The 26,194-nt window shown below is 41.8% G+C and overlaps 1 protein-coding gene across 2 annotated transcripts in view; it reads right to left on the bottom strand.

Moving 5' to 3' along the window:
* The window catches only part of LOC117517687 (myotonin-protein kinase), a 54,599-nt gene that overhangs the window by 6,344 nt on the left and 22,061 nt on the right, over positions 1-26,194 (bottom strand). The window contains exons 5-15 of one of the 2 annotated variants that reach the window (XM_034178801.1): positions 21,854-22,002; positions 21,644-21,737; positions 20,270-20,467; positions 15,590-15,838; positions 14,318-14,397; positions 14,106-14,202; positions 13,543-13,700; positions 9,138-9,235; positions 3,903-3,964; positions 3,787-3,804; positions 3,622-3,696 (exon numbers count right to left, since the gene is read on the bottom strand). In XM_034178801.1, coding sequence (XP_034034692.1) covers positions 3,622-3,696; positions 3,787-3,804; positions 3,903-3,964; positions 9,138-9,235; positions 13,543-13,700; positions 14,106-14,202; positions 14,318-14,397; positions 15,590-15,838; positions 20,270-20,467; positions 21,644-21,737; positions 21,854-22,002 — 1,278 coding nt within the window. The remainder of the gene's footprint in view (positions 1-3,621; positions 3,697-3,786; positions 3,805-3,902; positions 3,965-9,137; positions 9,236-13,542; positions 13,701-14,105; positions 14,203-14,317; positions 14,398-15,589; positions 15,839-20,269; positions 20,468-21,643; positions 21,738-21,853; positions 22,003-26,194) is intronic. The other variant, XM_034178802.1, reaches the window with a different exon arrangement.

Genomic DNA, 26,194 nt, shown 5'->3' with positions numbered 1-26,194 from the left:
CGGTTGGCCTTTGAGTAGGATGGTGTAGGCTGATCGGGAAGGGCGGATGGGGGTCACACACACGCACACTACGTTCACTCACACACTACATACCTTCTGTCTTGCAAGAATAAATTGCATATATGTGTATTAATGTTCATAAATGGTTCTGCCAGTGTGGCATTTACCATCACTATATATGCAGATGGGGAAAAAAAAGAAAAATCACAACAAATACAAGTGGGTTCTTCCAACCCTATCAATGGGTGCTTGAACCCTAACAAGCTGTTGTTACATAAAGTGTCTGAACTTTATAGAAGGAACAGTAAAGGAGGAATATTTTAAAGATTTTAATGGTTTTAAAATGCAAAGAGGCAATATTTGGCACCAAGAGTCTAAATTATACATTACAGCATGACTTTTGAGGGTTCTTCGTTGTTGCAAGTGGTTATTAATAAACATTTTAACCGCACTCTTTTCAAGGGGTTTTCATTGCATATCTCAAATGTAAAAGCCTAATCTGCAATTATAAGAAGACCCCTGTCTTATATTCACCCCAATACAGTGAATTGTAGCATGTGCTGCTGGTCATATTTCTTTGTGTTCTGTCTTTCCAAGAGACCAGCTGCCATCCTTCAAAGACAAGATTCTTGGTGCTCTGCTGTGGCTTTATCTCCAGTTTCGGCTCCAATCAGCTACCACAGATCATAAGCTTCAACATTTTGGCCATGTGGTGCATTTATTTCACTGTGCGTGATCCAGCACATAGGTGCCTGAGTGTTGAAGACCTCAGTGGCTGGAGAAGACCAAGGGCACACCCACAGCTCACTTAGCAAGGCAGATAGATGATTATTTTAGAGATGTGGGGATGGACTGGTTGTCTCACCCAAGGTGGTTCTATGGTGTAGCGTATGCGGCGAAGCATGGCACCAGCACATGCTGCCAAACTTGACTTGACTACTTGTTTAATTGACACAGATATTCTTTTGTATTTTTGTACCAGTTAGCTAAACTGCAGGATTGTCTTACAGACATAAAGACATGGATGACCTCTAATTTCCTGCTTTTAAACTCAGATAAAACTGAAGTTATTGTACTTGGCCCCACAAATCTTAGAAACATGGTGTCTAACCCGATCCTTACTCTGGATGGCATTACCCTGACCTCTAGTAATACTGTGAGAAATCTTGGAGTCATTTTAGATCAGGATATGTCATTCAAAGCGCATATTAAACAAATATGTAGGACTGCTTTTTTGCATTTACGCAATATCTCTAAAATTAGAAAGGTCTTGTCTCAGAGTGATGCTGAAAAACTAATTCATGCATTTATTTCCTCTAGGCTGGACTATTGTAATTCATTATTATCAGGTTGTCCTAAAAGTTCCCTGAAAAGCCTTCAGTTAATTCAAAATGCTGCAGCTAGAGTGCTAACAGGGACTAGAAGGAGAGAGCATATCTCACCCATATTGGCCTCTCTTCATTGGCTTCCTGTTAATTCTAGAATAGAATTTAAAATTCTTCTTCTTACTTATAAGGTTTTGAATAATCAGGTCCCATCTTATCTTAGGGACCTCATAGTACCATATCACCCCAATAGAGCGCTTCGCTCTCAGACTGCAGGCTTACTTGTAGTTCCTAGGGTTTGTAAGAGTAGAATGGGAGGCAGAGCCTTCAGCTTTCAGGCTCCTCTCCTGTGGAACCAGCTCCCAATTCAGATCAGGGAGACAGACACCCTCTCTACTTTTAAGATTAGGCTTAAAACTTTCCTTTTTGCTAAAGCTTATAGTTAGGGCTGGATCAGGTGACCCTGAACCATCCCTTAGTTATGCTGCTATAGACTTAGACTGCTGGGGGGTTCCCATGATGCACTGAGTGTTTCTTTCTCTTTTTGCTCTGTATGCACCACTCTGCATTTAATCATTAGTGATTGATCTCTGCTCCCCTCCACAGCATGTCTTTTTCCTGGTTCTCTCCCTCAGCCCCAACCAGTCCCAGCAGAAAACTGCCCCTCCCTGAGCCTGGTTCTGCTGGAGGTTTCTTCCTGTTAAAAGGGAGTTTTTCCTTCCCACTGTCACCAAGTGCTTGCTCACAGGGGGTCGTTTTGACCGTTGGGGTTTTTACGTAATTATTGTATGGCCTTGCCTTACAATATAAAGCGCCTTGGGGCAACTGTTTGTTGTGATTTGGTGCTATATAAATAAAATTGATTTAATTGATTGATTGATTGTATTTGCCAGTGTTTTCTGTATTTGTGATCACTGTCTTAATTTGTAATAAGTGTTGTGGTTTCTCTCAGCCAGCGTAGATTTCCTTCTGTCAGTTGTCAAAGATGATGATGATGATAATAATAATAATAATAATAATAATAATAATAATAATAATAATAATAATACATTCCATTTGAAGGCACCTATCTTGACACTCAAGGACACTGTACAGTAAAACTCAAAATCCAATAAAAGAAACAACAATAAAATCACTAAAATAGAACAATATGCATCAGGAGGAATAAGCAGTCATGAACAGATGTGTTTTGAGTTGCCATTTGAAAAGGGGAAAAGAATCAATGTTTCTGATTTGGGATATAATTATTCCAGAGATGGGAAGCAGAGCAGCTGAATGCTCTGCTCCTCTTGGTAGTGAGACGGGTAGAGGGGACAGACAGGTAAATGGAGGAAGAGGATCTGCGGGAGCGGGAGGGAGTTGGAACATAGAGGAGATCGGACAGATATAGGGGAGTGTGGTTGTGTGTGGCCTTGAATGTTAACATGAGAATTTTGAATTGAATGTGAATCTGAACCGGAAGCCAGTGGAGCTGTTGTAGGACAGGAGTGATATGGTGGATCAGGTGGGTTTGAGTTATGATGTGGGCAGCTGAATTCTAACCAGTTGAAGTTTATGGATGGATTTGTGAGGGAGACCGAAGAGGAAAGAATTACAATAATCTGGACGGGAAGTTATGAGACTATGGATGAGAATGGCAGCAGTGTGGGGGGTAAGAGAGGGGTGTAGACGATTAATGTTTCGTAGATGGAAGTAAACAGACCTGGTGATGTTTTTAACATGGGACAGAAAGGATAGTGTGCTGTCAAGAATAATACCCAGACTCTTAACCTGGGGGGAGATAAAATGCTGGAATAATAAATAATGAGAGAAAAATGGTCATTTTTGGATAGAGTGGATGTTGTACCAATGAGGAGAACCTCAGTTTTGCTACTGTTTAATTTAAGAAAGTTTAAAGTGAACGAGGTTTTTATTTCAGAGATGCAATCAGTGAGGGAGGTGGGTGGAAGAGTGGACGAGGGTTTAGTGGTAAGATAAAGCTGGGTGTCATCAGCATAACAGTGTCAATGAATGTTAAATTTTCGGAAGATATTACCAAGGGGAAGAAGATAGATGATGGAGATGAGGGGCACCAGGACAGAGCCCTGGGGCACACCTAAAGTGACAGGGGAGGAGGAGAGGGAGAGATAATACAGTAACTTGATGTTGCGGCATCACAGTCCAGGGGGAGGTGTCACAAGTTGCTTCTAAACAGTTAGCTGCCCTCGTAAAGCACTTGGGCCCCCCTCGGTCACCACCATTTCTAAAACTTCAAAGCCACCTCTGTAAATTATACACATCCCTTTTGTCTCCATACCCTGTGAAACAGGAGCAGGTGGCGGTGTAGAGGAATCACCAGCGGGTAATGGCAGGCTGGGGGCGCTCTCTCCCTCTGTAACAGTGAAAATAGAACACTTTGCAGAAATGTATACAGATCCTGATTTATATCAGTTTGCCAACAAGTCTATCCTCCTTTACTTACACAACAACAGCAACGTTTCTGCAAATTAATCAGAAAACCACATGCTGAATTAAATGTTTTCATTTCCAAGTCAGGCAGAGAGACAGATTATGAAAGTGTACTTAAGGTCGGCTTACATCCCATGTCGCTTCCGCACAGTGGGCAGGCAGAGCAAGAGATGCTAGGCAGATACTCAGCTCTGTGATTGGAGGAGAAAGATGAATATCAGAGGCCATGATGTGCAGTGGCGCTGTTACAGGCGTACGCTGCTGGGCCAGCCAGAATTAAAACAACACAAACAGGTACAACGAAACACATATTTGCCATGACAAAGATCCTGTGAGTAACAGAGTGAGAGAGTGATGGAAAAAGCAGGGATGGTGATGTGATATAAGCCGCAAATGTTGTGTTTTTCTCACCAAAGATGGAGAAAGGCACGTGCTTTCTGCACACATGCTTGTGCAACAACACAAGTTTCGGTCATTACTCATAACACCTTCATCCATCTGCCCACCAGCAGCCAGACAACCCTCATCGGTGCATCTTTAAAAAACTTGTGACACTGTATTGATTTAAGGAAACGGGCATCCAAGGTCTTGCATACCAAAGCTATTTTTAGAGTGAGTATTTATCGCCATGTTCTGACTGAAGCCTACAACATAAGCAGATGCTGCTGGGACTGTGCAGCCCTGTGTTTATTCACAGCAGCTCATATTGTCCGGAACTCATTCCATCTCTTATATTGTTCCAAAGAAACTAAAGGACTGTAAAGTAGAGTGCAACTGGTTTGTGTGGATGGCGCTGTGGTTAGGTAATGCTACTGAAACATGAATTTTGGAAAACAAACTTACCAACTGGGTCAAATCTGGCAAAAAAAAACAACAAAAAAAAAACTTTCTACTTTGTTTTAAAAAAGTAATTTTTTTGCTTTTAATTATAATTATAATTAATAATAATTCCCATTACACGCATGCATGGTTGTCGATGCAGCGTATTGCTTTAGATTCTGTGCATGTTTGAACAAAACAACTTGAACAGTTTTAATCCGATTTGGACCAAATTTGGTGGATTGATTGATTGAAGGACTTGATTTAGAAAAAATCTAATTAAGGTCAAAATTTGGCCCAAATATTTATACTATATACACAAGATATTTAGAATGGCTACTCAGAGGAATTGGTTGAAACTACATCTGTAGGTATGCTAATACACAAATATCAAAGTGAAAACTCAAAAGTTATTTACTAAAATAACCAAAAAGATAGTAGCAGTGTAACAGCAACAGGTGAATACACAATACAGACTACTTCCACAGCTCAAAATTAGGTCAACAAACCTGTTTTTATGTTAATTATTTGATAGCTAGCCATGCTGTCTTTGGCTAGCCATGCTTTGGTTAGCTGTTGTGCAATCTAAGTGGTTAGCTAGCTTTGCTCCCTTGCTCAGTTGATGCCAAGATTCTAATTTGGCCTGCTGATATTTGAATGGTATGTACAGTACACCGATCAGCCATAACATTGTGATCACTAATAGGTGAAGTGAATAACATTGATTATCTTGTTACAATGACACCTGTCAGTGGGTGAGATATTGTTGTGTGGGCCGCTGAAGAGGAGGTACTGCTGGCCACACCACCACCAGATGGCGCCCTGCTTGAAGTGCGGGCTTCAAGCACGAGAGGGAATCATAGCAACTGGGAGTGACAGCTGTCACTCGTCATCAGCATCAGCTGTCACTCATCACACATCACCATAAAGGCCGGACTGCCACTCCACCTCCCCGCCGAGAAATCAGCTACCACTCAAGGTAACCTTCTCTCCTGTGACTACTAAGACTAAACATTATTCTGTGTGCAGCCGTTTTCCTGTGGATACAGTCTGAAGCTGGATTGGCGGATAGTGTGAGTGCGACGTCTTCACCTCTCACTCCTTCCAGGGAAGTGACTGACAGGAGCTGCACGGGCGAATCTGTTTCTGGAGGTGGAGGTTCTCCCTCCCGGAGGAACTGAGCAAGGAAAGATTACTGGGTGTGTCATCACACACCCACAATTAACTGTTTCTGTTTCTGTCAGCAGTACCAGGTCTGACAGCTGGAGACGGTGCCCACCTGGGACTCGGGACTTGGCGGCTCTGGTGTTGTTCAGGTTTGCTGGCGGTGGAAGCCGTGTGGGATCCGGCTCTTCTCTGGACAGACGTCTTCTATCCTCGAGCCTGCCCACACGTCACCTTGTGTATAATTGACTGTACTCCTTCATTGTTATTGTCTGTATTCCGTTGTGCAATTCACAACATTAAATTGTTACTTTTTAGCTTATCCATTGTCCGTTCATTAACGCCCCCTGTTGTGGGTCCATGTCACTACACTTTCCCAACAGATATATTAGACAACAACATTGTAGTTTCAAAGTTGATGTGTTGGAAGTAGCAAAATGATGTGGATGCATAAAGATTTCAGTGACTTTGACAAGGGCCAAATTGTAATGGCTAGGTGACCTGACCAGGGGCCTCATGTACAAAGACTTGCATTGACTTTACTAAAAGTTAGAGTATGCCAAAACCCTGAATCAGGCGTAAGCACAAATATATTCAGATAGTAGAGAAGCTTGAATCCTCGACTGGACTGGGTTGCTTGACGCAAGGACATTTTGCTAAAATCGCAGACGCTTCCTCAGCTAAAATTCTTGCTCTGGTAATTTGACTTCTGTCTTGACTCTTGTATAGAAGAATAACAGAAGCCACAAAAGCTGGAGTTTTAAATCTAACCAGACCCCTTTTACTGAGAGGCAGACTGCTATTGGCTAGTGACTAAACAATTGCTCTAATTAGCACCTATTGTGCTCTAGTTAGCGCCCTCCTAATGACAGGGCAGCTGTCCCTCATAGCGATGGGACTGACGGCTCTCCTGACGGCTCTCCTGACGGCTCTCCTGATGATGTGAATGACTCATTACCATGAACAAAAGACTGAAACTGCTTAGACCTGAGTACCCCAATGTAAACAGGGGACAAAGCGTGTCTCAGACCCCCTCCCCGGTTAAGACTGGGTTTCAACTGTTTCACATACAATGCCTCCTTCACTCCTCTCTCAAACCATTTATTTTCTCTGGCTAAGTTTTTAACTTCCTTGTCCTCAAACGTGTGGTTAGTGTCTTTAAGGTGGAGATGAACTGCAGACTGAGGTCCACCGGCACCCTCTCTGCGGTGCTGATATAGCCTTTTGTGTATTGTATGGCCTTGCCTTACAATATAAAGCGCCTTGGGGCAACTGTTTGTTGTGATTTTGCGCTATATAAATAAAATTGATTGATTGATTAATGAATGCTTAGTCTCACCTATGTAGTGTTCGTTACAGTTTTCCTGACATCTGATAGAATACACTACATTGCTCTGTTTGTAACTAGGGATCCTGTCCTTAGGGTGAAATAATTTCTGTCTCAAGGTGTTAACAGGTTTAAAGTAAACTGGGATTTGTGCTGTCTGAAGATCCTTTGTAGTTTTTTCCCCTACTCCTGCTAAATAAGAGAGAGACACTCCTCTTCTTGTCTCCTGTCTGTCTGGTCTCTTTGTTCTTTGGGACTTCTGCACTTTATCAAGGGACCATCGTGGGTACCCACATACTGTGAGGGCTTTCCGGACACGTAGGAGTAGGGGAAAACTACAAAGGATGAACTACATGCCAAAATGTGTTTGCGCTGCTTTTCTTTAGGAACAATTACACGGATAAATTATTTAACCACCAAGCAGCCCCCCCATCCCGCACCGTGCAGCCTCCAGCCTGATGCGCATTTGTGCACCACACATTATTTGAACACTGAGGGAATGAAAATGTTTCCTATTAACAAAAATAAATTCACCATGTGATGGCGCCTTTATAGCAATATGTGTGCAGTTAATAGCTCCAATTATATTCGGGAAACTGTCTCTCACTGCAAAATGTGCTATAATGTTGGAATGTACCTGGATGAGAGTTGGATGATTGCGTTCGACACAGCTGGTATGGCTCGGCGCAAGGTTGACTGGCACATGCCTGACCCATCAGCCAGCTCACTCTGGAATGCCCATGATGCCAGCATGCCCAACGTGGTCAGCACCTGTGTGAGCACTGACAACCCCTGGCTCCTCACCATATTGCGCTCTGGGCCAGCCACAGTTCTGTGCACAACTAACTCCAGTAACAGTGGCCTTGGTAATGAAAATCGGTTTATGAGCCAATTATCCTCATTTGCAAGTAAATCCTGGCATTCCGCAAGGTGCTTAACAACGCTAACACAGCCATTGTTAGTGCCATTTTATGCATCATTTTGCATGGTTTTATACCCATCCATATAATTACAAACACATGGGTGTGTTAAATGTTCATCAGTGTGTCTCTGATGTGCACATCACTCTGATGACTTCTTGTTTTCACACTATTAGCGGTTCCCAGCATCACCTCTACATGTCCACAGTAGAACAATAGCTGTAGAAACATGCATACGCCAGCCAGAATTTTTGCGTGATGCACCACACATTTCCACGGTCATTTCACTTGTGATACATCTAAATGTTGGTGTGGAGCTGGACGTACGCCAGGTTTTTGTGCGTAAGCACGTTTTGTACATAAGGCCCCAGAATATCTCAAAAACTCTAGCTCATAAGTGATGTTTCTTGTCTGTAGCTGGTCAGGACCTACCAAATGTGGTGTAAGGAAGGAAAACTAGTAAACCGGTAACAGGGTCATGGGTGGCCAAGGCTAATTCATGCACACAGGGAACAAAGGCTAGCTTGTGTCATCCAATCCAACACAAGAGCTATTGTGGCTCAAATTGTTGAAAAAGTGGTTCTTAACCCCTTAACGCCCATCGTCGCATATATGCTACAATCTCTGACTCAAATATGCAACTTACCAAATTGACCTGTATGCCCGTTGTCGCAAATTTGCGACATACCATCATTATTATTATAACATTATAACATAAAGTCATTACCAGAATAAAATTGACCTGTATGCCCGTTGTCGCAAATTTGCAACATACCATCATTATTATTATAACATTATAACATAAAGTCATTACCAGAATACCCAATATTACTATCTAGTTTTTGTGTAAAAGTGAAATTAATAATCTCAACATTATTTACCATCTACTTAAAGGCAAAAACACACACAAAACATTTTTTTATATACAGCTATATAAATTTGGGCGTTAAGGGGTTAAAAAAAGGTCAAGTAGGATCCATGCCTTGACAGGTCTGGGCTGTTTGTGTGGCAAAAGGAGGACCTACACAATATTAGGCAGGTGATCACAATATCCTGGTTGATCAGTGTATTCCACAATATTATTGATGATGAAGATAATGATGTGTTGAAGATGTGGGGGTGTTAATTTCTTGCCTGTGTCCTTGGGGAATTTCCATTCCTGAATCTTGCCCTTCAATCTCTGCATTTCTTTCTGCAGCTCGCAGTACCTCCTCTCTGCTTCTTGTAACCGTCTGGTGGGCAAAGAGCGAATGATTTAGTGAAATTTCAAACAGGTTTGCTTACAATAGAACAATGCTGCTGCAAGGTTTATGCAATGGATAATTATTGTTCTTGGAATGGGAAACTGTCTATACACAAGTTTATCCAGGAAACATTTTTGAGCATAGCAATTCTGCAACACGATTGTATTGTGGGCATTTACACTCAAGATTGTCCATGTGAGTTTTATCCACATGCTCAAGCAGAATGGAAAGCCGGACATTGTTGTCAGTGTGGAGATAAAGGTAGCATACAATTTTGTATTTACAACAAATTACTAAGACAATCACAAAAGGGGTAGCATATTAGCTTACCCAATGAACATCTATGATTATAACTCATTATTTCCCTGTAAACAAACACAATGTGCTTATTTTCAAGGAAATTAACTGTAAACTAACCAAGATTACTGTCCTGGTAAACTGATGTAGCCAGCTAACATAATCACTACCCAGTTAATTACTAAAAGTAATGCATTTATGCTATCTATCACAATGTTTCTGTGTAGGCTCTCAGTTGTCCAGGTGGTTTCCATAGTAGAGAAGCTTGAATCTTCGACTGGACTGGGTTGCTTGACGCGAGGACGTTTCGTTTCAAATCGCAGAAGCTTCCTCAGCTAAAATTCTTGCTCTGGTGGTCTGACTTCTGTCTTGACTCTTGTAGAGAAGAATAATCAAGAAGTCACAAAAGCTGGAGTTTTAAACCCAACCAGACCCCTCCTACCGAGAGGCAGACTGCTATAGGCTGGTGACTAAACAATAGCTCTAATTAGCACCTATTGTGCTCTAGTTAACACCCTCCTAATGACAGGGCAGCTGTCCCTCTCCTGATGGCTCCCTTGACAACTCTGCTGATGACGTGAATGACTCATTACCATGAACAAAAGACTGAAACTGCTTTGACCTGAGTACCCCATTGTAAACAGGGGATAAAGCGTGTCTCAGACCCCCTCCCCGGTTAAGGGTAGGTTTCAAACGTTTCACAAAGAATGCCTCCTTGACCCCTCTCTCAAACCATTTCTTCTCTCTGGCTAATATTTTAACTTCCTTGTCCTCAAACGTGTGGTTAGTGTCTTGCAGACTGAGGTCCACTGGCGCCCTCTCTGCGGTGCTGGTATAGCCTTTTGTGTAAAGGTTACTTAGTCTCACCTATGTAGTGTTCCTTACAGTTTTCCTGACATCTGATAGAATACACTACATTGCTGTGTTTGTAACTAGGGATCCTGTCCTTAGGGTGAACTAATTTCTGTCTCAAGGTGTTAACCGGTTTAAAGTAAACTGGGATTTTGTGCTGTCTGAAGATCACGATTGATCAAGATCAAGAAGATCAAGATTGATCTTCAGCATAACTAAGGGATGGTTCAGGGTCACCTGATCCAGCCCTAACTATAAGCTTTAGCAAAAAGGAAAGTTTTAAGCCTAATCTTAAAAGTAGAGAGGGTGTCTGTCTCCCTGATCTGAATTGGGAGCTGGTTCCACAGGAGAGGAGCCTGAAAGCTGAAGGCTCTGCCTCCCATTCTACTCTTACAAACCCTAGGAACTACAAGTAAGCCTGCAGTCTGAGAGCGAAGCGCTCTATTGGGGTGATATGGTACTATGAGGTCCCTAAGATAAGATGGGACCTGATTATTCAAAACCTTATAAGTAAGAAGAAGAATTTTAAATTCTATTCCAGAATTAACAGGAAGCCAATGAAGAGAGGCCAATATGGGTGAGATATGCTCTCTCCTTCTAGTCCCTGTTAGCACTCTAGCTGCAGCATTTTGAATTAACTGAAGGCTTTTCAGGGAACTTTTAGGACAACCTGATAATAATGAATTACAATAGTCCAGCCTAGAGGAAATAAATGCATGAATTAGTTTTTCAGCATCACTCTGAGACAAGACCTTTCTAATTTTAGAGATATTGCGCAAATGCAAAAAAGCAGTCCTCCATATTTGTTTAATATGTGCTTTGAATGACATATCCTGATCAAAAATGACTCCAAGATTTCTCACAGTATTACTAGAGGTCAGGGTAATGCCATCCAGAGTAAGGATCTGGTTAGACACCATGTTTCTAAGATTTGTGGGGCCAAGTACAATAACTTCAGTTTTATCTGAGTTTAAAAGCAGGAAATTAGAGGTCATCCATGTCTTTATGTCTGTAAGACAATCCTGCAGTTTAGCTAATTGGTGTGTGTCCTCTGGCTTCATGGATAGATAAAGCTGGGTATCATCTGCGTAACAATGAAAATTTAAGCAATGCCGTCTAATAATACTGCCTAAGGGAAACGTATAAAGTGAATAAAATTGGTCCTAGCACAGAACCTTGTGGAACTCCATAATTAACCTTAGTCTGTGAAGAAGATTTCCCATTTACATGAACAAATTGTAATCTATTAGATAAATATGATTCAAACCACCGCAGCGCAGTGCCTTTAATACCTATGGCTTGCTCTAATCTCTGTAATAAAATGTTATGGTCAACAGTATCAAAAGCAGCACTGAGGTTTAACAGAACAAGCACGGATTTGAGTCCACTATCTGAGGCCATAAGAAGATCATTTGTAACCTTCACTAATGCTGTTTCTGTACTATGATGAATTCTAAAACCTGACTGAAATGTAGAGACAGGTACTAAAAGAGAATATATGCAATATCATGACAAACAACTTAAAAAGGGCAATATACATACATATACATATGTGTGTGTGTGTCTATATATACGAGGTCTGTGAGAAAACTATCCAACCTTTTTATTTTTTTCAAAAACTATATGGATTTGAATCATGTGCACTTGCATCAGACAAGCTTGAACCTTCGTGCGCATGCGTGAGTTTTTTCATGCTTGTCGGTTGCGTCATTCGCCTGTGGGCAGGCTTTGAGTGAGCACTGGTCCACCCCCCTCGTCGGATTTTTATTGTTTAGGAATGGCTGAGCATCTACCGCTTTGTTCCATGAAACCTTTTTCAGAAACTCTGCCAGACAGCCAGCTGGAAACCATTTGGAAGATTCAGGTGGCTTTCGGTGAAGATTGTATTGGTATCACACGGATTAAGGACCATTAAAACTGGATTAAAAATGGCCCACAGCACTGGAGGGCGCACCGCGCCCCGAGCGGCCATCGAGCAGATCACTAACAAATTTAAGGCTCTGTTGATGCAGGATGTCGTGTGACTAGCAGAGAAGTTTCATAAGAGGTCGGGATCAGCACTTTATCAGCACATTCCACTGTTAAAGGAGATTTTGTAATGAAAGACGTGTTGGATGGATTCGCGCATCGGGATGCAGCTGCTCATGGTGCGGCAGGACAAAAAACACCTCCGTGTTGGAAGTCTCACAGGACAAGTTGGAATATGCCCAGCTGTTAAACAATTACTTGGATACTCACTCGACCGAAAAATCATTGAAAGCCGTCTGAATCTTCCGAATGGTTTCCAACACGGAGGTATTTTTTGTCCCGCCGCGCCATGAGCAGCTGCATCCCGACGTGCGAATCCGTCCAACGTGTCTTTCATTACAAAATCTCCTTTAACAGTGGAATGTGCCGATAAAGTGCTGATCCCGACCTCTTATGAAACTTCTCTGCTAGTCACACGACGTCCTGCATCAACAGAGCCTTAAATTTGTTAGTGATCTGCTCGTTTCAGCCTGTCAATGGCCGCTCGGGGCGCCCTCCGGCGCTGTGGGCCGTTTTTAATCCAGTTTTAATGGTCCTTAATCCATGTGATACCGATACAATCTTCACCGAAAGCCACCTGAATCTTCGAAATGGTTTCCAGCTGGCCGTCTGGTAGAGTTTCTGAAAAAATTTTCATGGAACAAAGCAGCAGTCGCTCTGCCATTCCTAAACAATAAAAATCTGCCGAAGGGGGTGGACCAGTGCTCACTCAAAACCTGCCCACAGGCGAATCACGCAATCGACAGGCGTGAAAAAACTCACGCATGCGCACGAAGGTTCAAGCTTGTCTGATGCAAGCGCACATGATTCAAATCCATATAGTTTTTGAAAAAAATAAAAAGGTCGGATAGTTTTCTCACAGACCTCATAATCAGTTTACAAGTAATCCAAATGTATGTACATACATACATGTAATCCACATTATTCTTTCAAAGTAATCCTACCCAACCTTGTGTGTATATATATATATATATATATATATATATATAGAGAGAGAGAGAGAGAGAGAGAGAGAGAGAGAGAGAGAGAGAGAGAGAGAGAGAGAGAGAGAGAGAGGAGAGAGAGAGAGTGAGAGAGAGAGAGAGAGAGAGAGGTATCAGTCCCAAGTTAATTTGCACCTTTGCAAATCTTCATTGAGTCCTGATATTGTGTTGGTTTCTTCCTCATCAGTGGCAGTATGGGTAGATGCTGCAGGACCTTGTTCCAAAGTCAGTGGAAGCTCCAGCAATGCAGGCAAGTCATCTGGGAGACTATCTCTGAATTGCCACAGTTGTCCCTGAATTCCACACACAGGCGCAACACAAAAACACACTGTAATTAGAAATACTTTGAGTCATACAAATGCAGCATGGTGGCTTTGTGGTTAGCACTGTTGCCTCACAGCAAGAAGGATCTGGGATCACTTGGTGCTTGCATGTTCACTTCATGTTTGCATGGGTTCCCTCCGGGGGCTCCGGCTTCCTCCCATTTCCAATGACATGCAGGTTAGGTGAACTGGTGACTCAAAATTGATTGTAGGGGTGAGTGCCTGTGTGAATGTGTTTGTCTGTCTATATGTGGCACTGCAATTGACTGGCGTCCTCTCGAGAGTGTACCCCGCCTTTCACCCTATGATTTTTCATAGCTGACTATGTCATCTGTGATATGATGTCAGGGTAAGATGAAGGGCTATAATTCTCACCAGTTTCTTCATGGAATAGAAGTTGTCACATTCCTGAAGTCTTTTGTGGTCAATCTGCATCATGATGTCTTGGCTGCGGTCGATAGCACCTGTCTGACTATAAGAGAAAGATCAATGAAATAATAACCTGATGATTTTGTATAAACAGCAGATACAAATGTTTGAGATTCATAAAGTCTGATACGAGCTGTTCATTTTAAATTATAGATCACCTGGTAGCGGTGTAGGAGTATCCAACAAAAGCCAGATGGACTCCAACTGGGGCTCTGTCCATTACATCAGACAGTGTCTCCTGTAGAGCACAAAGCTCCTGTTTGTATTTGCATCTTATTCTCATCCCAAGGCACTCTCATGACAACACCAATTTAAGACTGCATTACTTTGGTCCCAGTCTTGATGACCTATAGTGCACGGTCTAAAGTGCATGGTGCAAGTGCTTTGGGGATGTGTTAACCTCTGCTTTGCAATTTAGAGGGAGTATATTGTAGAGCAACTATCTGAGTGAACAAGGAGCTTGTCTGCCAATGTGTAGGCCTGGGTTCAAATCCCACTCATGCTATCTGTCTGTGTCCTAGGACAAGACACTTAATCTACATTGTCTCAGTCCACCCAGCTGTAAATAGTTACTGGCCTTGGGTGGGGAAGTAACCTGCATCGGACTGGCGTCCCATCGAGGAAGAGCTATAGACTCTTATCCACTTGACTCTACGGAGTCCGGAGATAAACACCGGCACTAACGGGGCCTCAAGCCCTGTGTAAGATATGCTGAGTGCAAAGTGGTTGCATTTAGTCAATTATAATCATGGGTGTGGTTTGGGTGTAACATATTCAGACGCTGTTCAGATGGTTGACTCAAGTGAGACGTTTCCTGGAGCCTCATGTACAAAATGTGCGTACACACAAAAAACATGGTGTGCATCTGTCTCCACGCCAACGTTCAGATGTATCAAAAGTGAAACGGATTTACTTGCAAATGAGGATAATTGACCCAGAAACCGATTTCAATTAGAGGCGTGACCAGGGAGGAGTTTGGTGCGTGTGCATGTGTGCCTAATTCCATGTTTAGTGGGATGTACAAACCGAATGTATGTGGATTCATGCCTATGCACACTTTGATACATCTGAATATATTTGTGCTTAAACCTGATTCACGGTTTTGACATACGCCAACTTTTTAGTAGAAAGTCAATGCAAGTCTTTGTACCTGAGTCCCCTGGTGAGTTAATGTCTGTGTGCCAACCAGATATGGAAAACCCTGGCTTCAGTGAATAAAAGGTCCTACCATATATTTGTTCTATTCTACCCACTAATCCATTCATTTCATCATTCATTCATTTTCTCTATTTGCTTACTCCAATCAAGGGACACGTGGGGGCAGTAGCCTATCCTAGCAGTCATAGGGCATGAGGCAGTGTACACTTTGGACAGGACGTGGGTCTATCGCAAGGCCACATACTAGATACAGCAAGATGCATGAGTCTTACCATTTCACTTAGACAATCATCCATAATGTCAAAGTTGGAGGTGTCAGTTGCATCGGAAACTTCAGGGAGGAAGGGTGCAGCATGTTCATGTAGGGAGCCCCAGTCCAGTCCACAGAAGAATGGGAGGTTCCTGAAATCACTGTAGCCGTTCCTGCCAAGGCGAACCTCCCTCTCACAGATGAGCCCAGAGATAAAAGACCGAGCATTGTCTGAAATCTCAGGACCAGAATGGGGGAACTCAAAATAATCCTTTTTTGAAAGGAGAAACAGATCATTCCATCAGTTTGGATAAGGTACTGTTTACTCTAGCCAATAGAGCTGTTGCTGTCAGTTCTACCATTCTGAGTGTCTCTGCTAATATAAAACAATCAAAATGACAGAACACTTTGGTTATGTCTCAATTCAGGGGCTGCATCCTTTGGAGGCTGCATTCATGGCCTGCGTGCATCATAGAGCTAAGACTAGGCTGTCTCCTGTCAAACGTTCTTTGGAATTTGGCAGAAGAACTCAGTCTTCTTACACCTGAAAATAAAGTATTCAACAGCTGTAATATACTTCATAGCCCAAAATATTTGTAGAGTCATGGCATGGCTTTTTTTTTTTAAGACAAAATGGTCAGTAATAATAAAAAAAAAGAAAAGAAAAATGGGACAATTTTGGGTTTGATACATGTAATTCTAAATAAGTAATGTTTATAAATAAAGTATAAATAAGTATTGAAAAATGATTACAAAAACTATGAGTTACGCCCATGAATTTTGAAGAATGTGCCTCCTGAACTGAGACACAACCATTGTTGTCTAATAATGATGGTGGTTACTTATGATGCAAATGAACTTTTATAATGCTCTGTATATGTTATACGGTGGCCCATAAGGTCCTTAGCTTACAAGTGTCTCGCCACTTGCTTGGGCGTCATTCTGAAGCACACCACATCATTTAATTATAAGTGTGACAAAACCAAACAACTGCAAACAGTTTTTGAATGTCTCTTGCTGAGGTGTGCCTGCTGATTTTAGTGGGTATTTCTTTTATCACATTTATTGTATTCATATCACACAAGAACTGCTGCAGAGTCCTTGGTTGTGATACCACACAAAGCTCACCTTGCATTATTTAGCTCAACATACTGTTAATTTTAGTTCTTCTTTCGGCTGATCCCGTTAGGGGTCGCCACAGCAGATCAATCATTTCCATCTCACCCTGTCCTCTGTATCTTCCTCTGTCACACCAACCACCTGCATGTCCTCCTTCAGCACATCCATAAACCTCCTCTTTGGCCTCCCTCTTCTCCTGCCTGATATCTCCATCCTCATCATCCTTCTCCCTATATACCCTGGGTCGCTTCTCTTCACATGTCCAGACATCTCAGTCTCAACTGTCTGACTTTGTCTCCAAAACCTTCCCACCTGAGCTGTCCCTCTGATATATTCATTCCTAATCCTGTCCATTCTCATCACTCCCAAAGAGAATTGCAACATCTTCAGCTCTGCCACCTCCAGCTCTGTCTCCTGTTTTTTGTAAGCGCCACCGTCACTACTGTCTTATAGAATTTTCCCTTCAGTCTTGCTGATATCCTTCATTCACAAATCACTTCTGCCACCTTTCTCCACCCACCCCACTCTGGCTGCGCTCTCTTCTTCACCTCTCTACCACAGTCAACTACTTTTGCCACTTTTACTCCTTGTAACTGCACTATTCCACTGGGCTCCCTCTCATTCACACATATGTACTCAGTCTTGCTCTGACTGACTTTCATTCCCCTGCTCTCCAGAGCATACCTTCACCAGGCTAGACTCAACCTGCTCTCTACCCTCACTACAGTTCACAATGTCATCTGCAAACATCATAGTCCATGGAGACGTCTGTCTCATCTCATCAGTCAACCTGTCCATCACCATTGCAAACAAGAAAGGACTCAGAGCTGACTCTTGGTGTAATCCCACCTCCACCTTGAATGAGTCTGTTATTCCTATGTCATGGCAAACAGCAGTTACTGTTCATTGTTATTTTCAAAAATAAATTGTGTGCATTCGCTAACATTGAGTTGTTGTTTGTCCCGGGTTGACCTCAGCTTATGCTCACAGCTGCACAGACAATGTTTCTGTTACATATGTTACTCTGCAAAATGTATCAAGCTAGAAAATGCATTGTCTAATTAGGCGAAAGGCGTCTTGCTGTCCAGGCTCATGGCCTTTGATCTCTCCCGTTAGACACTGTTATTGCCATATAATACTGTGAACACAGTTATTCGACACAGCTTTTTTTTTTTTACTGTGCATCATTCTTTCTGTCTGTGCAAACTTTTCCTTGCAAACTACATGTATCCTGATTAACCTGTTTTTGTTCGAAGCTTCAAATAAATCCAAGACAAAGAAGACCATTCTGTCACAACCTTTATTGTTTTCACCATGTTCAGATAAAACTTTTTACTATAAAGCTTTTTACTATTTTTTCACAGCACCTACTACACATCTCACCGCTGTCACACTATCCCTGTGCATGTCCTGCACTACCCTCACATACTTCTCTGCCATTCCAGACTTCCTCATACAGTGCCACAACTCTTCTCTTGGCACCCTGTCATAAACTTTCGCTAAATCCAGAAAACACAATGTAACTCCTCGCCTTTTCTATGCTTCTCTATTAGTATTCTCAGTGTTGGGAAGGTGTCATGACATGGACCCACAATAGGGGGCATTAATGAACGGACAATGGATAAGCCAAAAGTAACAATTTAATGTTGTGAATCACACAACGAAATACAGACAATAACAATAATGTGGATTGTCAATTATACACAAGGTGACGTGTGGGCAGGCTCGAAGATAGAAGACGTCTGGCGAGAGAAGAGCCGGATCCCACACAGCTTCCACCACCAACGGATCTGAAGAACACCGGAGCCGCCAAGCCCTGCGCCCCAGGTGGCCACTGTCTTCAGCAGTCAGACCCGGTACTGCTGGCAGAAAACAGAAACAGTTAATGGTGGGTGTGTGAATACACACCCAGCAATCGTGTAAAGCTTAGTTCCTCCGGGAGGGAGAACCTCCACCTCCAGACACAGAATCACCCGTGCAGCTCCTGTCAGTCACTCTCCCTGGAAGGAGTGTGAGGCGAAGACGTCGCAAGTCACACTATCCGCCAATCCAGTTACAGACTGAGTCCACAGGATAAACGGCTGCACACAGAACAATGTTTAAACACTCAGAAAATCACAGCAGAGAAAGATTACCTGGAACGGTAGCTGATTTCTCAGCGAGGAGGTGGAGTTGTAGCCCGGCTTATATGGTGATGAGTTGAACGAGTGACAGCTGGTGCTGATAAGTGACAGCTGTCACTCCCAGCGGCTCCGACGCCCTCTCGTGCTTGAAGCCCGCACTCCAAGCAGGGCGCCATCTGGTGGTAGTGGGCCAGCAGTACCTCCTCTTCAGCGGCCCACACAACACTCAGAGCAAACATTGCATCTGTAGTGCTCCTTCTAGTCATGAAACCATATTGTTGATCACAGGTCTTCATCTGTTTTCTAAGCCTAGCTTCTACTCTTTCCCATAACTTCATGCTGTTTCTGATCAACTTTATGCCTGTGTAGTTACTGCAGCTCTGCACATGACCCTTGCTCTTAAATATAGTAACCAGCATGCTTTGTCTCCACTCCTGAGGCATGCTCTCACTTTCCAAGATTTTATTAAAGACTCTGGTTAGAAACTCCTTAGACATTTCCATGCCTCCATTATGTTATTATTTATTTTACTCTATTCATTATTAATTATGATCACTATGCCTGCCAAGATCTGTGTGTCATTTTGTTCTTTTCTTGTTTTACATGGACACAATGATGAAGAATCCTTGAATTATATATATATATATATATATATATATATATATATATATATATATATAAAACACAATGCTAAAATACCCTTTTGACCTCTTAAAATAGGTCAAGGTTAGCCATGTTTGAACTTGTCCAAGGTCTGTGTGCCAAGAATGTTCCCTGTGAATTTGAAGACCCTGACAGTAATAGGGCTGGACTTATGCTGAGCACAAACAGATGGGCTGACGGATGCATGAATGCAAATCCTTCGCAATACTCAATGGCCATAGTTTGGCCTCGGGTAAAAATTTAAAAATGGGTATATTCGTAACTTTTGGCACCAGGGATTTTCTGTTTGCCAAACATGTGTGCTACTGGCATGCCCCTGTAGTTTTTACAACAAAGATAAGTTAATTACCCTCATACAGTTTAAGCTACATGTGCTTACTTGTAAACATATCTCAGTAACCAGTAAGAGCACAGCGGTGCACTGGTAGAGTTCCTGCTGAGCAAGAACATGCACTGTTCAAAAGCATGGGTGCTTGAGATTATGGATTATGGTTAAACAAACAAACAAACCAACAAAATATAAGCAAACAGAACATGAGCAAGATGAGACAAACAGATGTAGTATAAAACACGAGAGAAACAGAAAGTGCTCTGGAGGTTGCTTGTGTTCAAATGTAACTTATAGGTCACAATAAGGTGTTTTGCACAAATGATGGGATCACTTTTATGGGAGTACAGTCATGAGGGATCAAAATCTTCGTTTTATCTAAAATGTCATGCAAATTATCAAATCACTTTCTGAAGCAGTGTCACTTGAATTGGTTTCTTGATAAAGCAACACCGGGGTGAGGATGTACCTGGAAGCGGATGATCTTTGCATATGTTTCAGAGATGGACTCTGCAAAGAAGGGCGTGGTCCCCAGTAGCATCTCATAGGCACAGACACCCAGAGCCCACCAGTCACATTCAGTACCGTAGCCTCCCCCTCCCTCCACTGCCCTCAGAATCTCTGGAGACAAATAGTCAGGAGTCCCAACTGCGAGTGATGAGTGAACCTTCAGGGACAACCAAAAACTGTCACACTCTTATGAAATGGAAAGAGGAAGAATATTACAAGCAACTTTTCTCATATGGTCTGAAATGCTCCTTTAAATATTGATTATATGGTCCCTTCACAAATAGGATTTATAAATTATGACTCATTCATTTTTTTGTGTATTATCCAGGTCAACAGACCAAGCAGCACATCCCATGCTTCCATATCCTCTGCCAAGTTATATAATGCTTCCTGGGAAATTCCAGGGCATTCCCAAGACATCTGGGACATAATAATCACTCCTGTTTCTCCTGGTTGTTCCCCAGCACCTCCACTCATTTGGACATGTCTGGAAGACCTCCCTATAGGGAAACAACTGGGTACACCTTCATCAGATTCCCAAACCACCTCAGCTGGCTCCTTGTGATGCAAAGAAGCAGCAGCTCTACTCAGAGTCCCTCTGAGATATTCAAGCTGTTAACCATGTCCCTGACTGTAAGCCTAGATACCCGACTGAGGTATCCCCCACTTGTATCCGTGATCCTGTTCTTTTGGAGCATAAATTGACTGATAAATCAAGAGTCTTGCTTGTGGCTCAGCTTTTTTACACCATGGCTGTTCAGTACAGCATCTGCAGGACCTCAGATACAGCCCCATTCCTACTGTCGCTCTCACGCTCCATCTTTTATTCTTCCACTTGGGGCAACACTCCAAATGCAACAATCTAAATCGCCCTTTTCAAACACAGGGCCATGATCTCATATTTGGAGGTGCTGATCCTCATTCCATTTGTTTCACATTTGTCCTCAAACCTGCCCAGTTTATATGAGAGTTCACAGTCTGATGAAGCCAACAGACACCCACATCATCTGCAAAAAGCAGAGAAGTAATTCTGAGGTCATCAAGGTGGACACCCTCCAATCCCTGACTGCAATCCTGTCAGTCAACATCATGAACAGCAATGGTGACAAGGGGCAGCACTGGTGGTGTCCAACACCCACCAGGAAGAGGACTCACTTCTTTTTCCTGAGTCATTTGCCAGAATCACTATGACGTTGACTGAAAGCCTGTTCAAATTTAATACTTAATAAATATTTCAATTAAAACTTCTAATAATGATGACATTTAAAGTTTACCAATTAATTTAGCAACAGAAATGTGCTATACAATCACAAGTATAAGTATTTATTCTCACCGTCCCGTCCTCTAGAAGCCTTAGACAGGAGCCAAAGTCCCCGAGTCTGATATGTCCATCCCCTGTCAGCAGGATGTTGTCAGGTTTGATGTCTCTGTGTAAAATACAATGGACAAGACTTTAAAAAAATACAAAGCAGGAATGTCACAGAATGTCTAATATTTTTGACCAGGCAAATCAAGCAGTATATCTCCAATTACAGTGGTTTACCTGTGCACATAACCTAGTCTGTGGACTGAATCAATGGCCATAACCATTTCAGCCAGGTAGAACTGAGCCATGTCCTCAGGGAGCCGGTCTCCAAACTTACTGAGCAGAGTCAGCAGGTCCCCTCCTACATAGTAGTCCATCACCAGGTACTGAGGGGTGAAGGGTGGTGTGGATGGGTGAGGAACAACTGGAATAGGATTTAAATTAACAACAGCATGCACACACATCTGTATGATGTAACCAAAACAGTTTAAAGTACCTTTAGCTTTGCCTAACCATAGACAGTAGCCTGTTCAAGTCATCGGTCACTTTCGATTGACTCTATTTTCATTTTCACACTCTGCAACTTCATTTTTTAAATAGCCAAACTACTTGTGCTCATCTGTGCCCATCACATGGCAGTCTTAAAGTGTGGATGGATGCAGTGTTGGTGCATTGCCATCATAAGGCAGCAGAAAGCGATTTCGTCATTGACCTAAAAACTTGGTCTCACTCTGCTTGTGCACTCATGATCACTCATCAAAGTTAAACAAAACTGAAATGGAATAGAGAGATTAGGTGGTAGGAGGAGGAGGAGGAGGCAGCGTTACAGAAATGAGGTGGTCAGGACAAAAGCTGCTCCTGTAAATGAGCTGCTCACAGATCTGATTCCTTCTTAGAGAACCTCTCACTTCTGTCCCTATTGAGTCCACCATTTAAATAGCAAAACTCTGGGTTCAACCCCCCACAGGAATGACAGTCTGCCTGATTTGTTTAATTCATGTTATGCTCCAAACACACCCTTGAATAATTAAGTGGTGAAATTCAACATTTGGGCCATGTGCCTTATTTTGCGCTCAAATTACACACTGGACAAATCGCAAACTGGATTTGGGCACGGCCTAAATGCACATGCGCTACTCACTTTAGACCATGCATGTGAAGATATGGTCCATTATGTTTTTGCATTCTTCCCATTAACAGGAGCACTAAAATTCACCAGTTTTTATGAAGCTTGGTTTCAAATAGTGGTTGTGAAGATACCGATGCAGACTTGGGAATGAAGGGACCATATCTGTCACTGTGATGTTGGATCATACAAATTACATTGAATGCAATAATTTTCTAAATCATGAAATTGAAAAACAAGAAGTTATATAAATAGAGCTTTCTGCTGTGTTGGTACAGTTTGCTGACTGATCATGAAAAATGGCCTGAGAGAGTCAATCCAAGTGCCAATGTGCTCATTTTAGAAAGATCAACACAGAAATAAAACCGTTACTGAAAACAATCATTAATTATAATGGCATAAAAGAAGGAAGTGAAACTAACTGCATACAAAGAAAGGCAGGTTAATGTGCCTTCAATTTCACCTGTTTCTTTCATAGCTTAGAAACAGGATGCTAGTAAAACAATTTGAATAAAATACTTCTTCATTTTGAGTGGAAACATCACAATGGCCAGTATGCTTTTTAAATGTCACTTTGTTTCACTTAAAAAGGCTGTTTAGAATTGATTTTGTCAAAACAAATGAAAATTATTGGCAAAAATCAAGACTTAATACATAGTATGGTTTTAAAAAGAGATCCTGTACAGTAATAAAAAAACAGTCATGTCCAAAAGTGTGTTGACAGTGACATTTTTTTCTTTTTTTTTGTTGTTGTAATTTTGCCTTTGTACAATGAAATGAAATGTTAAAAAAGAGCAATCAGACATTTCTGACATCCGCCAAACCGGATCGAGAGCACATCCAAAATATAATGAAGTCTTCCGTGTCCTAATGTCTATCTGTGGTGCAAATTTGATGAGAATCTCTGAAGTAGTTTTGAAGAAATCCCTAAAAGCCTACATGAAGTGAAATCTTGATCCAGAATCCAGATCTGGATCCAGATCACCTCCAAAATTCAGTGGAGTCTTCCATGCCCAAATATTGTATCTATCTGTGGTGCAAATGTGGTGAGAATCCGTGAAGTAGTTTTGACATTATCCTTCAAAGCGTATATAAAGTGAAATCTTGATCCAGAATCCAGATCTGGATCCAGTTCACCTCCAAAATATAATGAAGTCTTCCATGTCCTAATATCTATCTGTGGTGCAAATTTGGTGAGAATCCGTGAAGTAGTTTTGACATTATCCTTCAAAGCGTATATAAAGTGAAATTTAGATCCACAATCTCGATCTGGATCCAGATCACCTCCAAAATATAATGAAGTCTTCCATGTCCTAATATCTATCTGTGGTGCAAATTTGGTGAGAATCCGTGAAGTAGTTTTGACATTATCCTTCAAAGCGTATATAAAGTGAAATCTTGATCCAGAATCCAGATCTGGATCCAGTTCACCTCCAAAATATAATGAAGTCTTCCATGTTCTAATATCTATCTGTGGTGCAAATTTGGTGAGAATCCGTGAAGTAGTTTTGACATTATCCTTCAAAGTGTATATAAAGTGAAATCTTGATCCAGAATCTAGATCTGGATCCAGTTCACCTCCAAAATATAATGAAGTCTTCCATGTCCTAATATCTATCTGTGGTGCAAATTTGGTGAGAATCCACGAAGTAGTTTTGACATTATCCTTCAAAGTGTATATAAAGTGAAATCTTGATCCAGAATCTCGATCTGGATCCAGATCACCTCCAAACTTCAGTGGAGTCTTCCATGCCCAAATATTGTATCTATCTGTGGTGCAAATTTGGTGAGAATCCACGAAGTAGTTTTGACATTATCCTTCAAAGTGTATATAAAGTGAAATCTTGATCCAGAATCCAGATCTGGATACAGTTCACCTCCAAAATATAATGAAGTCTTCCATGTCCTAATATCTATCTGTGGTGCAAATGTGGTGAGAATCCGTGAAGTAGTTTTGACATTATCTTTCAAAGCGTATATAAAGTGAAATCTTGATCCAGAATCCAGATCTGGATCCAGTTCACCTCCAAAATATAATTAAGTCTTCCATGTCCTAATATCTATCTGTGGTGCAAATGTGGTGAGAATCCGTGAAGTAGTTTTGACATTATCCTTCAAAGTGTATATAAAGTGAAATCTTGATCCAGAATCCAGATCTGGATCCAGTTCACCTCCAAAATACAATGAAGTCTTCCATGTCCTAATATCTATCTGTGGTGCAAATTTGGTGAGAATCCGTGAAGTAGTTTTGACATTATCCTTCAAAGCGTATATAAAGTAAAATCTTGTTCCAGAATCCAGATTCGGATACGGATCACCTCCAAAATTTTATGGAGTCTTCCATGTATCCGTGGTGAAAATTTCGTGAGAATCTGTGAAGTAATTTTGACATAATCCTTCAAAGACTATATAAAGTTAAACTTGATTCAGAATCTGGATCTGGATCCTGATCACCTCCAAAATGTAATGGAGTATTGTTAGAGCAGTGTTAGATGTTCGTGTGGGACACCTGGAATTTGACCGACACCTGTCATGAGGGAGATCGAATGAGCACGCGCAGGTCATTCACTGTCTTTCAGCTGCTTGTGTGCGCGAATGGTTGCAGCAACAGGTGTACGAAGCGTTTGAGGCAGCTCCGATTTTTCACAAATGCAATTCCTCCTTCGTGCACGAGTTGGCTTCAATCGTGCTATGTGTGAAGGGGCCCGTAAGAAATACAAACTGTGGTATTCTATGGGAAGCCTGTCTGCTGTCTGCAGTCCTTAAGAACTGAGTGACTGCAAAAAGGACAGTGCGGCTGGAGAAATTCTGCAGGGTGCAACTTTTGTGTGTCGTATCAACAGTAATACACCTTCACAGTGGAATGGAACAGATAAGGTTACAAGAAGAGACCAAATCTAAGTTTGAGCCTCCTTATGGTGAACTGGAGCTGAAATTGCACATCTTCATTTTAAGGTTTTTCTGCGTCACTACAGAAAGATGTACAGCTGATGATGCAATAGGCAAAATTTCCACCCCACACAATTTCTCCAATCAGCCTATAATGTCTTCAGAGATTCCATGGGTGTCTTGATGGCTTTCCTCACGAGTATCCTTCTTGCATAGACACTCAGTTTTTAAGGATACCCATCTCCAGACAGATTTACCATACTGTTTGGATTTCTTCTTGTAAATATAATAAAAAGACATATTGTATAAATATGGTTGTAATTCTTAAATGGATCAAAGTGACAGTTTTGTTAAAGCCCTTAAATTAAAGCTGAAACACCACAAGCACCTCTTCAATGTTTCATTTCAAACTCCATTGTGATGGTGCACAGGAGATTGCAAAAATTGTCTCTGTCCAAATACTTATGGACCTGCCTGTAGATTTATACATGTCAGTGCTTCCAGTTCAAATGTCCTCATCAGATTTGTGTCAGTGCACCGTTGGTACTAGCTCTAAGAAGTGC

Source organism: Thalassophryne amazonica, chromosome 9 (genome assembly GCF_902500255.1).
Source record: "Thalassophryne amazonica chromosome 9, fThaAma1.1, whole genome shotgun sequence".
Lineage (NCBI taxonomy): Eukaryota > Metazoa > Chordata > Actinopteri > Batrachoidiformes > Batrachoididae > Thalassophryne > Thalassophryne amazonica.
Note: the sequence above shows the minus strand (reverse complement) of the source record. Positions and strands in the feature narration are given on the sequence as shown.